Here is a 15,122-nt window from a genome sequence, read left to right as displayed (position 1 = left end):
TTAGACACGCCCACAGAAACCCATATGTTGGCCGATATATTCGAGATTCTCTCAGCAGGAGCCCACTTTCTTGTTTTTTAACGAGAGAGTACAATCTCCTTTGAGAACCACTCAGAGGATTCTACGAAGTTTGATCTCCAAGCCAGTTCATTTTGCTGTGAAGGTGAGTTTTTTTGTATTTAATTTAATATCCATTTAGGCTACTTGTAAAACAGCGTCTGGTCAATAATGTTGCAGTGGGTGATTGTTTTTTCGGTTTATGACGTGGTTTTAAGTCAAATCTTGGTTGATTGTAACTGTATACTTTAATCAAACTAAGAATTTAAGTCATCAGACATCTGAATCAGTTATAGAAACATAGAGTAAAGAAAACGTTACATATATATTTGTACAGAGTACGGACCAAACTCTTTATGTTGTCTGTTGATGGAGCAGCTATATAGCCTGGCACTGATCCAGCCAAACTCCATCCAGAAAACAAGCTTTTTAAAAGTTGCTTTTGTCTGATCAGATAAAGCATGAATTCAGACTATATGGCATTATGATATAGGTATTTCGGCATAGTTTTGATTTGTTTTCAACAAAGTCGCTGTATTTATGCCTATATGACGTTATGTTAAATGTTGATGGAACAGCTAATTTTACAATGTTAGCACAGCCTCTCCATTCAGAAAACAAGCAATCTAAAAGTTGTGTGCTTGCCATATTGCAAACAGACAAAGCACAGATTTTGTGTTTGACAAATCATGGTCTTGTTATGTCGGCATTACTTTGTTCCGTTTATTGCAATTAAATCACATTTCATAGATGTAGGGGAATTCGCAGCAAGGGCTACATTTTTCCTACTTGTTAGAATGAACCACTGCCCCCTAGAGAGAGCAACACTCAATGGTATCGATTGCTCTAAGCAGGTTTCACTATAAACAATGGTAATGGCTCACCTATGGCCCATTAACTGGTGCAAGAATGTGTAAATGACATCAGAGACGCATATCACGCCGTTACCCGCGCTGCGCTGGGAAACTGCGACCACGTCTTGGTCCACCTCATCCCCTCTTACAGGCAGAGGGTCAAACTGGCTAGACCGGTTGTGAGGACGACCAAGAAGTGGAGCAGCGAGGCGGTGGAGGATCTGCGTGAGTGCCTGGACTGCACGGACTGGGAGATGTTTAGGACCGCCACTGACAGTCTGGACGAATATGCAGAGGCTGTGACGTCGTATATCAGCTTCTGTGAGGACAGCTGTATACCGACGCGCACCAGGGTTCACTACAACAACGAGAAGCCCTGGTTCACAGCCAAACTCAAACAGCTTCGTTTGGTTAAGGAAGAGGCATTTAGGAGTGGTGACAGGGTGGGCTTTAAAGAGGCTAAATACGCGTTTGGCAAGGCGGTGAGGGAGGCCAAACGGCAGTATTCAGAGAAACTACAAGAGCAGTTCTCAGCCAGTGACTCTGCCTCAGTCTGGAAAGGGCTGAGGCAGATCACAAACTATAAGCCCAAACCGTCCCACTCCACGAATGACCTCCGACTGGCAAATGAGCTGAATGAGTTCTATTGCAGATTCGACAGACAAAGTGCCAGTCCTGACTACATCTCCTCTCCCCCCAGCCATCAGCCATCAGCAGTTAACACTGTTAACACCAGCACCCCCCAGCTTTCTCCACAAGCACCGAGCCTGTGCACACCCCTCCCCCCCTTCACACCTCTGTCCATCAAAGAGGGGGAGGTCAACAGGCTCTTCAAAGGACAAAACCCCCGCAAGGCAGCCGGCCCAGACGCTGTCTCACCTGCAACCCTGAAACACTGTGCAGACCAGTTGTCTCCAGTGTTTACAGGGGTTTTCAACACCTCCCTGGAAAACTGCAGGGTGCCGTCCTGCTTAAAAGCCTCCACCATCATCCCGGTCCCCAAGAAGCCAAGGATCACAGGTCTTCAGGACTACAGACCCGTCGCTCTGACCTCTGTGATAATGAAGACCTTTGAACGCCTTGTGCTCCACCACCTAAAGACTATCACCAACCCCCTGCTGGACCCACTGCAGTTCGCCTACAGAGCCAACAGGTCTGTAGACGACGCAGTAAATTTAGCCCTTCATTACATTCTCCAGCACCTGGACTCCCCTGGCTCCTATGCCAGGATCCTTTTTGTGGACTTCAGTTCCGCATTCAACACCATCAGCCCAGCCCCCCCCCCCCCCCCTGCCGACACTGACTCTCCCCCCCTCTCAATATTTGCACTATCTTCATATCTGGTTTATAACCTATTTGAAATTTGTTTATAGCTTATTTGTAATTTGTAAATTGTACATTTTTATTATTTTATTCTAACGTTTTTATCTATTCTTTTGTTTTTATCTATTCTTTTGTTATTATAGAGTTTGTCTCGCACCAATAATGCCAAAGAAAATTCCTAGTGTATACCTCTTACACCTGGCAATAAACACCATTCTGATTCTGATTCTGATTCTGATTCTGATGAGCTCTGATGTAAAGTACCGAAACTGGTTTGATGATAACGACCCACCTATGGCCCATTAACTGGTGTAAAGTACCAACACTGGTACTGATTCAGCTATTTTGGCATTAAACAGTTTTAGATGTATTTATATATGTCATTATTGCAATTATTGTAGAGTAAAATTATCGTTATTAATCTATTGTGCTTATATATTTTCAGATGCCGCGTAAGAGATCCTTTCGTCGTTCTGAGGCAGCGAAGCGGAACAGAGCGAAGCCTGTGACGGAGGAATTCATTGTGGCGAATGGACCCCCACAGGATGGCGATATTGGTGGTATGTAGCAAGTTCTTTCTTTTTTACATGCTTTCCTTATGTGTGTAAGGTGTATATTGTTGCGTTATTTCCTAGCAGGATGGTGCATAATTATTTTGTTTACATAAACGATGCTGTGTTAAGCCTCATTGTGTGGTGTCTTTGTGTGTTTATCAATAGTTTGCGGCACTGGATATCGCCATAGAGTGGGAAAATGGCCAATTTCCCCCTTTACTGGACGACAACACAAGCTGGTCATTCCTCCTGAGTCTCCAGACAAGAAGGTATTATTGGTATTAGAGTTAATGAACAGAGGATAATTAGGATAATTTGTGATTATTATTCTAAAAATATCCTTTCTGTTGTTCCAGTTTGTCCTTCTTGTTGGATGCTCCCATCTACGAGCCATCGCAGACGGTTACGTGGAGATGCCAGAGGGGCTTTCTTTTGGTGTGATGTCGACGCCGGGTGCCCGTGCAGCTGAGTTGCGGACGGAGGTGCTGAATGCTGTTGTCCCGCGAACACCTGATGTCGTCTGTCTTTTGGCCCCCAGCAACGACCTCACAGCGAGCCGAACCATCGACGAGGCAGGGGTCGATTTCGGCAAGCTCCTGAGAAGTGTCCGCAGTCGATGGCCTCAGGTATTCTATCCTTGGTATTAAAATGAATGTTTTGTATGAGTTGTTAATGAGTATGACGTTTGAGTAATGGACATCTTTTTTAAAACAGGTGGTGGTGTTGGACTTCCCTCCGAGGTTGAACATAGCTGTGGATCTGCAGGACCACCTGAGGCAGGAGTATCGTCGTGTGGCTGCACGTGCAGGTATGTTTAAAGAAAGAGTTTAAGTACAGTTACAAGTTGAATAAGTTGTATACTCCTGGGCAAACTATTTGAATAAATGTTCAACCAAATTCACCTTTTTTTTGTTAACAATATTCATATTTTTTACAAAATATTTATTATGATTTTGAAAATAACTAAATCTTATAACTTACATGATATTCGTTATGGTTATGTAAATATCTAAAAACATATAATTTAAATAAGTTTCATTGTAGTTTGGTAATAAATTGAAAACACAGTGTCAAAATATTAAATTTCTGTAATTGATGACATTTCTTATTTTTTTGAAGGTGTCAAGTACGTCCCTACTGCGGAGCATTTTCCTCTGCACAACCGTAACCTGTGGTACCGAGACAACGTAAGTATAAATGTTGTGACATGGCAAATGCATAAGTTTGATGTACACTTGTTTGTCGTTGATATAAGTTCAAATCATACAGATGCATATTGATTGTAAGATATTTGTGTTTAATTACTTTTAAATTAAACTTATTTTGCAGGTTCATTTGAGTGACAGTGAGGGAATGGAGGTCTTGGCGCAGCTGTTCTGGATTGCTGCTTATCTGCACCTGGAGACGACTGCGCCGCAGCCACAGGTTGCTCCGAAGACATCACCGCCTGCCAGACGATTCTCTCCAAGGGTGGTTGTGAAGGGAGAGGTCGCCGTGCCACGGCCGTGTCAAACCGACAAAGAAGGCTACACGACTGTTAGTTACAGCAGCAAGGTAAGATGACGCACACTGTCATAAAATGATTGAGATTGTTTGGAAAAAGTGATATTTAATATGATATCTTTGTAATTGACAAAGAGAAGCTATGTGTTGAATACTAATTATGCTATTTGTCATTGCAGAGGCAGCGGTCTTGGGAACCTAAGCAGTCCCATGGAGCATCCAAGAGGAGGATTGTTCAGCAACAGGTTTGTTATGTTTGTATTATGCTTTAACTATTGGGATATGTTTATTGATTTTTTGTTTATGGATTGCCTTTTGACAAGAGAAAATGCCAACGATAGTTTTCTGCTATTTTGTTTGAAGGTGTTGAAGGAGTGTTCCATCCCACTGACACGTCTCAGGTTTAGCAGTGAGATGTTGGCTGCGATGGATGCCATTGTTCCATCACATCTTCCGAGTCCCGCGGAGTGCACAGCAGCTGTTCCAAAGGGACAAATGGTAATTTGCATTTATCTTTGTGTTAGTTGAGGCCCCATATCTAAGTGTATTTTTCTTCCTGAAATACTTTAAATTAATAAACCTAGACTGTTTATATTGGTCAAATGGAACATGCCTCAAATGTTGTTTTTCTTACATTAGAAACCACCAGTGAAACATCGGCAGAAGAAAGCAGCTTCTTCCAAGAGGAGACTGGCAGAGCCACAGGTTTGTCTTTGTTTTGAAAGCATTTTAACTTATTCTGAGATTTGGGTAATGGAAAGTATATATTTTGTTTATTCAACTATTTTATGGTTTAGTACAAAATAGTCAATCAGTGATAAAATACATTGTTTTTAATGCAGTTCTTTCCCTGTTCTTTTTTTTTTAAAGCTGGACGCAGCCCCCTTGGTTGAGGACGTCTCTCCGAAATCGAAACGTGCCAGGGCTGTGATCGTGGATGTGATGTCAGAGGTTGGTGCTCTTTGTTTTTTTGTTAATGAGCCTGCTTAGCTATGTCATTGTTATTTCGGTATAAATTACAATAGAAAACCCTTCAGTGTTATAATGATATATATATAAATAGTTTTACTTTGTAATAATCGTCAAACACAGAACAAATACATGATATTAAAGGCTGTTTTTTTCCACTGTATTTTTTAAAGGATGAGGCCATCGCACCGAATGTGGATGTCTCTCCACAGGCGTCACCTTCCAAGGCTGTGCCAGTGGTCGTGGAAGCAGAGTCCCCAAGAACTGCAAAAGGTCAGAGCGATGCACCTATTAATGCTTGCATGTGTTTAGCAAAATTGCAGTCGCCTATTGTTGCTGGGACTGATGTCAGAGCACCCTTCATCCACGGTAATGTGGATGAAGGGCTAGCATGTAGTGTTGTGGCTGCGATCAAACATGCGATTGCTCCTGTGTGTACATGGAAAGGGAAAGATGTTGATAGCATCGTTGTAGAAGGGAGCAAAATAGCAAAGTCAATGCAGCAAAGTAATTCTACGACACAAAACTTGGTCAAGTTGACAAAACAGCATGGTGTGTTTGGCAATAACTGGGAGGTTAATATTGGGCTTCCAAAGTACAGTGAAACAGGGCTGATAGATGAGCAAATGGTGATGCGCGAAACTATGGCAGAACATTTCAAGAGAGATGGAATGTGTCTGTTGAACCTCCATGGTGCATTTAGTACCATAATTCAGCACAACGATTATTACGTGGTAGTTGATTGTGGCATGCGTGATGTGTCTGGGTTGGCATCCAATATTGGCAGGTCTGTGGCTGTTTTCAACACATGCCTTGGTGACCTGATGTTTCACATCACAAATCTAAAGAACTCTTTAGATGCAAAGTGGTATAGCATTAGGAGCCTTTCTGTGACGGCAGGTCAAGGTGATCCTGACATAGAAAGTGCTACAGAGTTAAAAGACAGTGATACTAATATTGAAGTTGCTGCTGAGGTTGAGGTTAGCCAATCTGTTAGGCGTAAAAAGAGTGTAAAAGGATCCTTTCACCAGGGGGATGCAATGTTTACATATGCTGGGGTTCAGTGTATGGCAATTGGTTTGGTAAGCCTAGCAAAACATACAGTTGATAGTGTCTTCTCATGGCAGACAAAAGATCTGGACTCAGCTCTACTCTTAGGTGACCATTTATACACAGGTTTGCGAAACAGCAAGAAGATCAAAGACTCGTTGTTATTAGTTGATGATTTGCCTAAACAGGCAGATATTGATGGACAGAATTTTCAGTTCCATTATGGTTCGGACTTTGTCAATGGCATTGTAGGTGTGGTTGAAGGTGAATATGTTGAACAAGGTATTATCACCTCCCTACTAAGCGGACTGGAAAAGATGTGTACGCAGTACAGCACGTCTTTTGACACTGTGTGACAGTACCTGTGCTATCATTTCTCAAAATGGACATTACGCAGTAGTTGACTCCCATGCACGCAGTGCTGATGGCATGGTTGATGGGAACGGAAGTAGTGTTGTTGTGTATCATCTCTCTCTTAAAGAAGTGTGCAATCATATCTGCCGTTTCGCTACAGGGTTTGGTGATGAGCCAAAGATGTTTGAAATATGTGGTGTTCATGTCACTGTTCCAACTGCGACACACAGCAATGTGCCTGCAAGTTCAACAACTCATGACTTGCACTCGGTGTCACCACAAGGTCAACAAAATATTAGCAGTATCAGAAATACAAAGTGTTTAAGAGGGAGAGTGAGTTGTAAAGATTTTGGTAAGGATTTTGCGGCTAAAGTGTTTGATTTGGGTTCAGCACCAAACAGTAACAAGGAAAGTACAAAGCGCAAGATTTCACCTCGAGGTCATTCATCAAAGAAGTTAAAAATGTATGATGTTTCTGAGATTACCTCAGATGTTGAATTTGTTAGTAATGTAGTAAATACAAATCGGCCCTTTAGTCCTATTTGTGAACTTGTGTCTCAAGCTTTGTGCAAACAACTAAAGGTGGAGTTTGCAAAACCAAACGAAATAGTATCTACACGTGTTTGTAGGTTAGGTTTCCCATGCAAAAATGAGAAGATACTAGCTGACGGTAATTGTTTCTTCAGAGCCATCTCTCAAGCTGTGAGTGGTACACAAAATAATCATCTCGCAATTCGACGGGCTGTTGTTAAACAGTTACAAATGTTTGCTGTAAAATATCAAAATATTTTGAGAAGTGAGTATTCCTCCATTTCAGAATACTTAAACCATTCAAAAATGCGATATATTCACACCTGGGCTACAGAAGTAGAAATTCAAGCAACAGCGGATTATTTAGGATTAAATATATTTACGTTTTATGGTGGTCAATGGCTAAAATATAGTTGCACAAGTACACTTCTTTCTGAGCAAAGCATCTACCTAGAAAATTGTTATGGTAACCATTATGAGCCTGTTCTTTGTGTCTATCAACCTGATGAGCAAAGTTGTTATGGCTTCTGCAAAATCAGTGGTTTAGATTCAAAAGTGTACAATTTTAGGAATCAAAGTAAAAATGAAAATACCATTCCTTGCTTGAAGCGTAAATTAAATATGAATGACAATGTAAAAGAGGGCAAGGCTAGTAGATTGTCTTATTCAAGGTATTATAAAAAGAAGATGAATTACCAAACAAAATTGACTTATGAGAAAAACGAAATTTTCCAACAAAAGGCTAAAAATACATCTAAGAAAAATTATATGGTGCACATGGTAAAACTAAAAGAAATTAGTAAAAACAAATACAAACAAAACGTAGCACATAGAGAAAAGGCAAAAGACATTAGTAAAACAAAATACAAACAAAACTTAGCACATAGAGAACAGGCAAAAGACATTAGTAAAACAAAATACAAACAAAACTTAGCACATAGAGAACAGGCAAAAGACATTAGTAAAACAAAATACAAACAAAACTTAGCACATAGAGAACAGGCAAAAGACATTAGTAAAACAAAATACAAACAAAACTTAGCACATAGAGAAAGGAAAAAAGACAATAGTAAAACAAAATACAAACAAAACTTAGCACATAGAGAACAGGCAAAAGACATTAGTAAAACAAAATACAAACAAAACTTAGCACATAGAGAAAAGGCAAAAGACTTTAGTAAAACAAAATACAAACAAAACTTAGCACATAGAGAAAAGGCAAAAGACATTAGTAAAACAAAATACAAACAAAACTTAGCACATAGAGAAAAGGCAAAAGACTTTAGTAAAACAAAATACAAACAAAACTTAGCACATAGAGAAAAGGCAAAAGACTTTAGTAAAACAAAATACAAACAAAACTTAGCACATAGAGAAAAGGCAAAAGACTTTAGTAAAACAAAATACAAACAAAACTTAGCACATAGAGAAAAGGCAAAAGACTTTAGTAAAACAAAATACAAACAAAACTTAGCACATAGGCAAAAAAAAATAGCACAAAGTCAAATGAAATACAAACACAATCAGTTGCACTGTGAGAATGCTAAAACTATGAGTAAAAGAAAGTACCATGAAAATCCCGAACACAAGGCACGTGTAATAGCAGCTAATAAGTTAAAGAGGCAAAACAAGGAAGAAAACGCTAAGCTCTTTGACTTTGTAATGAAACAGTTTTTGTCAAAAGTACAAAATGGCCCAAATTTTGTGTGCTGTGTCTGCCATAGATTAATGTTTGAACATCAAGTTGTACTTTGTAAAAAAGATGCGTATAAAAAGAAAAGCAAAATAGCACTTATAGCAGATAAATGCATTAATTATGATTATGTACACACATGTAATAATGACTGTGTGTCACCCTGCCAAATTTTGGATAAAGCTAGAGGTCAACTGTGGATATGCTTCACTTGTCATTTTAAACTTAAAAAAGGTGAGGTACCAGCTCAATGTATAGTTAACAATTTGACATTAGATCCCATTCCAACAGAATTAGGATGTTTAAATAATTTAGAACAACATCTAATAGCATTACATATACCGTTTATGAAAATGTTGGCTCTACCCAAAGGTGGACAAAATGGTGTACATGGACCAGTAACATGTGTTCCAGCAAACATAGTGCAAACCACTAAATTACTGCCTAAATCAAATATGGAAGGATCTCTATTGCCTATAAAATTAAAACGCAAGCTAACATATAAAGGACATTATGAGTACAAATTTGTTGAAACTATGCATGTACGGCGAGCCTTAAATTATTTGCAACAAACAAACATTCACTATAAAGAAGTGAAATTTAATGAAGTTTGGTTAAATGAGTTTTGTCAGCAACATGATAATGACATAAAAGACCATGATTTAAATATAGAAACAACTACAACCTCTGCAGATACTAATGAAGATGAGCTGTTACATGATAGACAACAGCATGGTATGTTTCAAGATACATGTCTTATGCCTGTTGATATTGGTCAGGAAATACTAGATCAACATTTTGATAAGATATTAAATCTGGCTCCAGCAGAAGGAAATAACCCTGTAAAACTGCTTACAGATCATTCAAACGAAGCCAAATGCTTTCCAGTTTTGTTTCCACAAGGAAACAATACATATCACAAAAACAGAGAGACAAAATTGACATTATCACGTTATTTAAATGCCAGAATTTTACATGCAGATGGCAGGTTTGCCCAAAATGTTGAGTACATTTTTTATGCTCAGTACATGTCAGAAGTTCAACAAGTTATATCAAGTGTGTCCATAGCTTTACGGAAGGGCAAAGGAGGTGTTGCCTCACAAAAAGTATTTGAAGATCTCCTAAAAGATGAAGACTCGTTGAAAAAAGTATTACAGTTTGATGATGGGTATCGATTCCTTCGACCTATCCGTGGTACTCCAGCGTTTTGGCAGGGAGCACAACGTGATTTAGTGGCATGTGTTCGACAAATAGGTATCCCAACTTGGTTTTGCTCATTTTCATCTGCCGATATGCGATGGACAAATCTATTACATAGTATTTTAAAACAACAGGGTAGAACACAAACAATAGAAGATTTAGAATGGGCAGACAAGTGTGAACTCTTGCGCTGTAATCCTGTTACTGCAGCAAGAATGTTTGATTATCGTTGGCATGTCTTTTTGAACGAAGTACTGAAATCCCCATTTAATCCAATAGGAAAAATAAAAGATTATTTTTATCGTGTTGAATTTCAACAACGCGGTTCACCTCATGTGCATTGCTTGTTTTGGATCGAGAACGCACCTCAGATTGATAAAAACACAGATGAAGAGGTGGTTCAGTTTATTGACAAATATGTCACATGTGAATTACCGTCACATGATGACTCATTATTGGACATAGTGACATCTGTGCAGCAACATTCCAAAAGACATGCCAAAACATGTAGAAAAAAGAATACCGTTTGTCGTTTTAATTTTCCTAGACCACCATCAAACCGCACATTCATATGTCGCAGTAAAAGTGAAAATGATTGCCAAAAAACATGCGTCTGCGATATATCTAATTCCAGTAACTTGACACAATGTGAGTGTGCAAATAAAAAGCAGGAAGCATCCAAACAAAAAAGGGATAAGGCAAAAGAAATCATGTCAAAAGTAAAAGCTGCTCTTTCAGATGAGACCATGAAGTATGATTCTGTGAATCATTTACTTGAAAGTTTAGGTTTAAATCAGGATATTTTTGAAGCTGCCTATAAATGTGTGGGAAAAAATACACATGTTGTGTTGAAGAGACAAGTCGATGAAGTTTGGATCAATCAATATAACAGTTCACTATTAAAATGTTGGAATGCAAATTTGGACATACAGTATGTTGTTGATGCATACGCATGCATAGTGTATATTATTTCATACATTTCAAAGGCAGAAAGAGAAATCGGACTGTTGTTAGGAAATGCCCAAAAAGAAGCTTCCAAAGAAGGAAATATGGATGCCAAAGATGCACTAAAGAAACTGGGGAGTGTTTACTTGCACAACAGGGATGTTTGTGCTCAAGAGGCAGTCTATAGAATAATAAATATGCATCTTAAAGAATGCTCTAGAAAGGTTGTATTTGTCCCAACGGGGGATAATGTAGTTAGAATGAGTTTGCCTTTAAGTGTTTTAAGACAAAGGGCTAAATCACAAGATCTAACAACTGGTGATATGTGGATGACCAGTACAATCGAACGCTATAAAAATAGACCAAAAGATGCAGGTTTTAATAACATGTGTTTGGCAACATTTGCATCTGAGTACAGAGTTTTGACCAAAAATGAAAATGCAAAAAACAAAATAAGCTTAAACAACAATTTGGGATACGTAACCAAAAGAACAAGATCGCAAGCTGCAGTTATACGTTACGCACGTTTTTCTGAGACAAAGTGTCCAGAAAAGTTTTATCAAAGTATACTTCAGTTATTTTTACCATATCGAGTAGACATCCAGCTAAAACCACCAAGATTTGAAACATTTGAAGAGTTTTATATGAATGGTACAATCCAACTTTGTGATGGCTCAAAGCATTTAGTCAGATCAGTCGTTGACAGGAATAGGAGTGTCTTTGAAGTGGATGCAGATGTGTTAGAGAGTGTTCAAAACTCTATTGAAGATCATGGTGTTTTGGAGGATGCCTGGTCTCAGCTATGTCCTGAACAAGAGCTGGAGCGATTAGAATGCGAAGAACTTAAACAACAGCAACAGGGAGATGAAGAACACATAGAAAATATCCCGGATTTAGCAGTGAGTAAGCAACAAAATGCACATTTAGAAAAAAATAACAACATTCTGTGTAGAAATGAAGGTTTAGCATTGATTCGATCATTGAATGACACACAAATGTCGATATTTTATCAGATAAGGCAATGGTGTTTAAACAAAGTCGCAGGGAACAATCCCGATCCATTTCACGTTTTCATCACAGGTGGTGCAGGGACAGGCAAGAGTCATTTAATTAAGGCTATCCAATATGAAGCAATGCGTTTACTGTCAACAACTTGTCAACGTCCTGACGACACCAGTGTATTATTAACTGCTCCAACTGGAATTGCCGCATACAATTTAAATGCAGCAACCATTCACCATACATTTAGCATCGGAACTAATGTTCAGTTACCTTACACACCATTAGGTGAAGAGAAACTGAATACTTTACGAGCAAAATATAGTTCTCTACAAATTGTAATAGTTGATGAGATATCCATGGTAGACAACAAACTATTCACATATATTCATGGTAGATTGCGTCAAATCAAACAGACAAGTGACTTCTCCCCATTTGGAAAAGTTTGTATAATTGCTGTTGGTGATTTCTTCCAGTTGCCTCCAGTGAAAGGGAAACCACTCTATATAGATGATGTATCTGTTAACTTGTGGTCCAATCTGTTTAAGGTTGTGGAGTTAAAAACTATTGTAAGACAAAAAGATCAAGTTTTTGCACAGTTATTAAACCGTTTAAGAACCCGCTCAAAAAATGACCCAATGTTGACCAGTGACATACAAATCTTAAAACAATGTGAAACAGGTGAAGATAGCTCAGCTTTACACATTTTTCCCACAAATAAACAGGTAAATGAGCACAATGTAAAGCACTTATTTAAAACTTGCCCTGAATACATTGAAATAGATGCTCAGGATTATGAAAAAAATAAAAATACTGGCAAACGTGAGTTGAAGAAAAAAACATCATGCTAAAGTTTATAATTCATGTTTAACTGAAAAGCTACTTTTGGGGAAAAATGCTAGAGTAATGCTGACAAAAAATGTGGATGTTATGGATGGTCTTGTTAATGGCGTATGTGGCACAGTAACCGATATAATTAGTTCAAGTAATGATAAATTTCCACAAATAGTCTATGTTGAATTTGATGATAAAAACGTTGGCACACAACGTAGAAAACAAAGTGCCCATGCCTCAACACAATCCGTGACCTCCACAGCTATCAAGCCAGAAGAAGATACAGTCTCTAGTAATGGTGGATTGAGGCGACAATTTCCGTTAAAACTGGCTTGGGCGTGTACAGTACATAAGGTACAGGGTATAACGGTAGATACAGCTGTGGTTTCCCTTAAGAGAATTTTTGCTGCTGGACAAGCATATGTAGCACTGAGTCGTGTAAGAGATCTATCAGGGTTAGTGATTCAAGATTTTGATGACAAAGTCATTTATTGTAAGGAGAACATTCAACATGCAATTCAACGCATGCCACCGTTTTTATCAGAAAATATGGCACAACCCAAATTGACTGCACAAACTTTTAATGTGCTTTTGATGAACGTGCAAAGCTTGACTCGCCATCTGGCAGATTTAACAGTCTGTACACAGCATTTGCACCTTAACTGTATTGCTGTTACAGAAACATGGCTACCTGCTGCTCCCTCTGCCCAAACAGTCAACATTGATGGTTTTAGATTTCAAAGTTGTCCTCGAAGCCTGTCATACAGTAGCAACGATCAGGCATTGATTGTGTTGCAAGGCCAACTACATGGTGGTGTTGGCATGTATATTGCAGACAATTTGACAGACAACATTGTGAACCTACCACATATCAATTTAGAATGTTTGGTATACAACTGTGTTACATACAACATACTAATAGCAGTCATTTATCGTCCGCCATCATACCCACTGTCTTTGTTTAAAACAAATCTAACCAGACTACTTGACTTGCTAGATCCAATAAGTGACACAATTGCTGTAATGGGAGATTTTAATGATGACATTTTGAAAGTCTCAACAATTTGTAAATTTATGACAAACAAAGGCTATGTTCAACTAGTCTCGCAACCCACGACTGAAAAAGGCACATTAATTGACCATGTGTATGTTAAAACCATACAGTATAACATTGAAACTACAGTGTTGCCAACCTATTTCAGTGACCATGAGGGAATCGTATGTTCTTTTACACATAAAACTGTTCATGATGAAAATACACATTAACTTCTGGCCTACAACAGCTATAATACGTGTTCTTAATTTCATCTAATTTCTTTTAATAGAACCATACACAATGAGACAATGAGAAAGGGAGAGGTAATTTTAGTGGTGTATTGACAGTTGAAATGGGGAGAGGTGACATGCAAATGTTGCCTTCATCCCTGTCGAGTTGATGCATTGCTGTTGTCTGGATTTCCAATCCGCAACCTATTATAGGAACAAGATCATGTCCAATAACTTGGGTTATATTTTGACAATGAGAAAGGGAGAGGTAATTTTAGTGGTGTATTGACAGTTGAAATGGGGAGAGGTGACATGCAAATGTTGCCTTCATCCCTGTCGAGTTGATGCATTGCTGTTGTCTGGATTTCCAATCCGCAACCTATTATAGGAACAAGATCATGTCCAATAACTTGGGTTATATTTTGACAATGAGAAAGGGAGAGGTAATTTTAGTGGTGTATTGACAGTTGAAATGGGGAGAGGTGACATGCAAATGTTGCCTTCATCCCTGTCGAGTTGATGCATTGCTGTTGTCTGGATTTCCAATCCGCAACCTATTATAGGAACAAGATCATGTCCAATAACTTGGGTTATATTTTGACAATGAGAAAGGGAGAGGTAATTTTAGTGGTGTATTGACAGTTGAAATGGGGAGAGGTGACATGCAAATGTTGCCTTCATCCCTGTCGAGTTGATGCATTGCTGTTGTCTGGATTTCCAATCCGCAACCTATTATAGGAACAAGATCATGTCCAATAACTTGGGTTATATTTTGACAATGAGAAAGGGAGAGGTAATTTTAGTGGTGTATTGACAGTTGAAATGGGGAGAGGTGACATGCAAATGTTGCCTTCATCCCTGTCGAGTTGATGCATTGCTGTTGTCTGGATTTCCAATCCGCAACCTACTAATAAGACAATAAGACAATGTCCAATATCTTGGGTTATATATTGACAATGAGATGGGGAGAGATCTCATGACCATGACGCC

The 15,122-nt window shown here is 38.8% G+C and overlaps 1 protein-coding gene across 1 annotated transcript; it reads left to right on the top strand.

Annotated features, from left to right (window-relative positions):
* Positions 1 to 984: 984 nt before the first annotated feature.
* Positions 985 to 14,132, top strand: LOC119500464 (the record flags this gene model as incomplete). The annotated part of the gene is given in 16 exon segments (XM_037790185.1): positions 985 to 2,080; positions 2,680 to 2,794; positions 2,954 to 3,057; positions 3,145 to 3,414; positions 3,503 to 3,596; positions 3,908 to 3,975; positions 4,118 to 4,342; positions 4,471 to 4,536; positions 4,931 to 4,996; positions 5,162 to 5,242; positions 5,434 to 6,150; positions 6,196 to 6,653; positions 6,655 to 6,771; positions 7,201 to 7,750; positions 8,678 to 12,865; positions 12,867 to 14,132. Coding segments are annotated over 16 exon segments (9,481 nt in total), but the record flags the coding sequence as incomplete, so codon positions are not given.
* Between the last annotated feature and the right edge of the window lie 990 nt (positions 14,133 to 15,122).

The sequence above is a fragment of the Sebastes umbrosus genome, chromosome 13 (assembly GCF_015220745.1).
Source record: "Sebastes umbrosus isolate fSebUmb1 chromosome 13, fSebUmb1.pri, whole genome shotgun sequence".
Taxonomy (NCBI): Eukaryota; Metazoa; Chordata; class Actinopteri; order Perciformes; family Sebastidae; genus Sebastes; species Sebastes umbrosus.
This window is presented reverse-complemented; position numbering and strand designations above follow the sequence as displayed.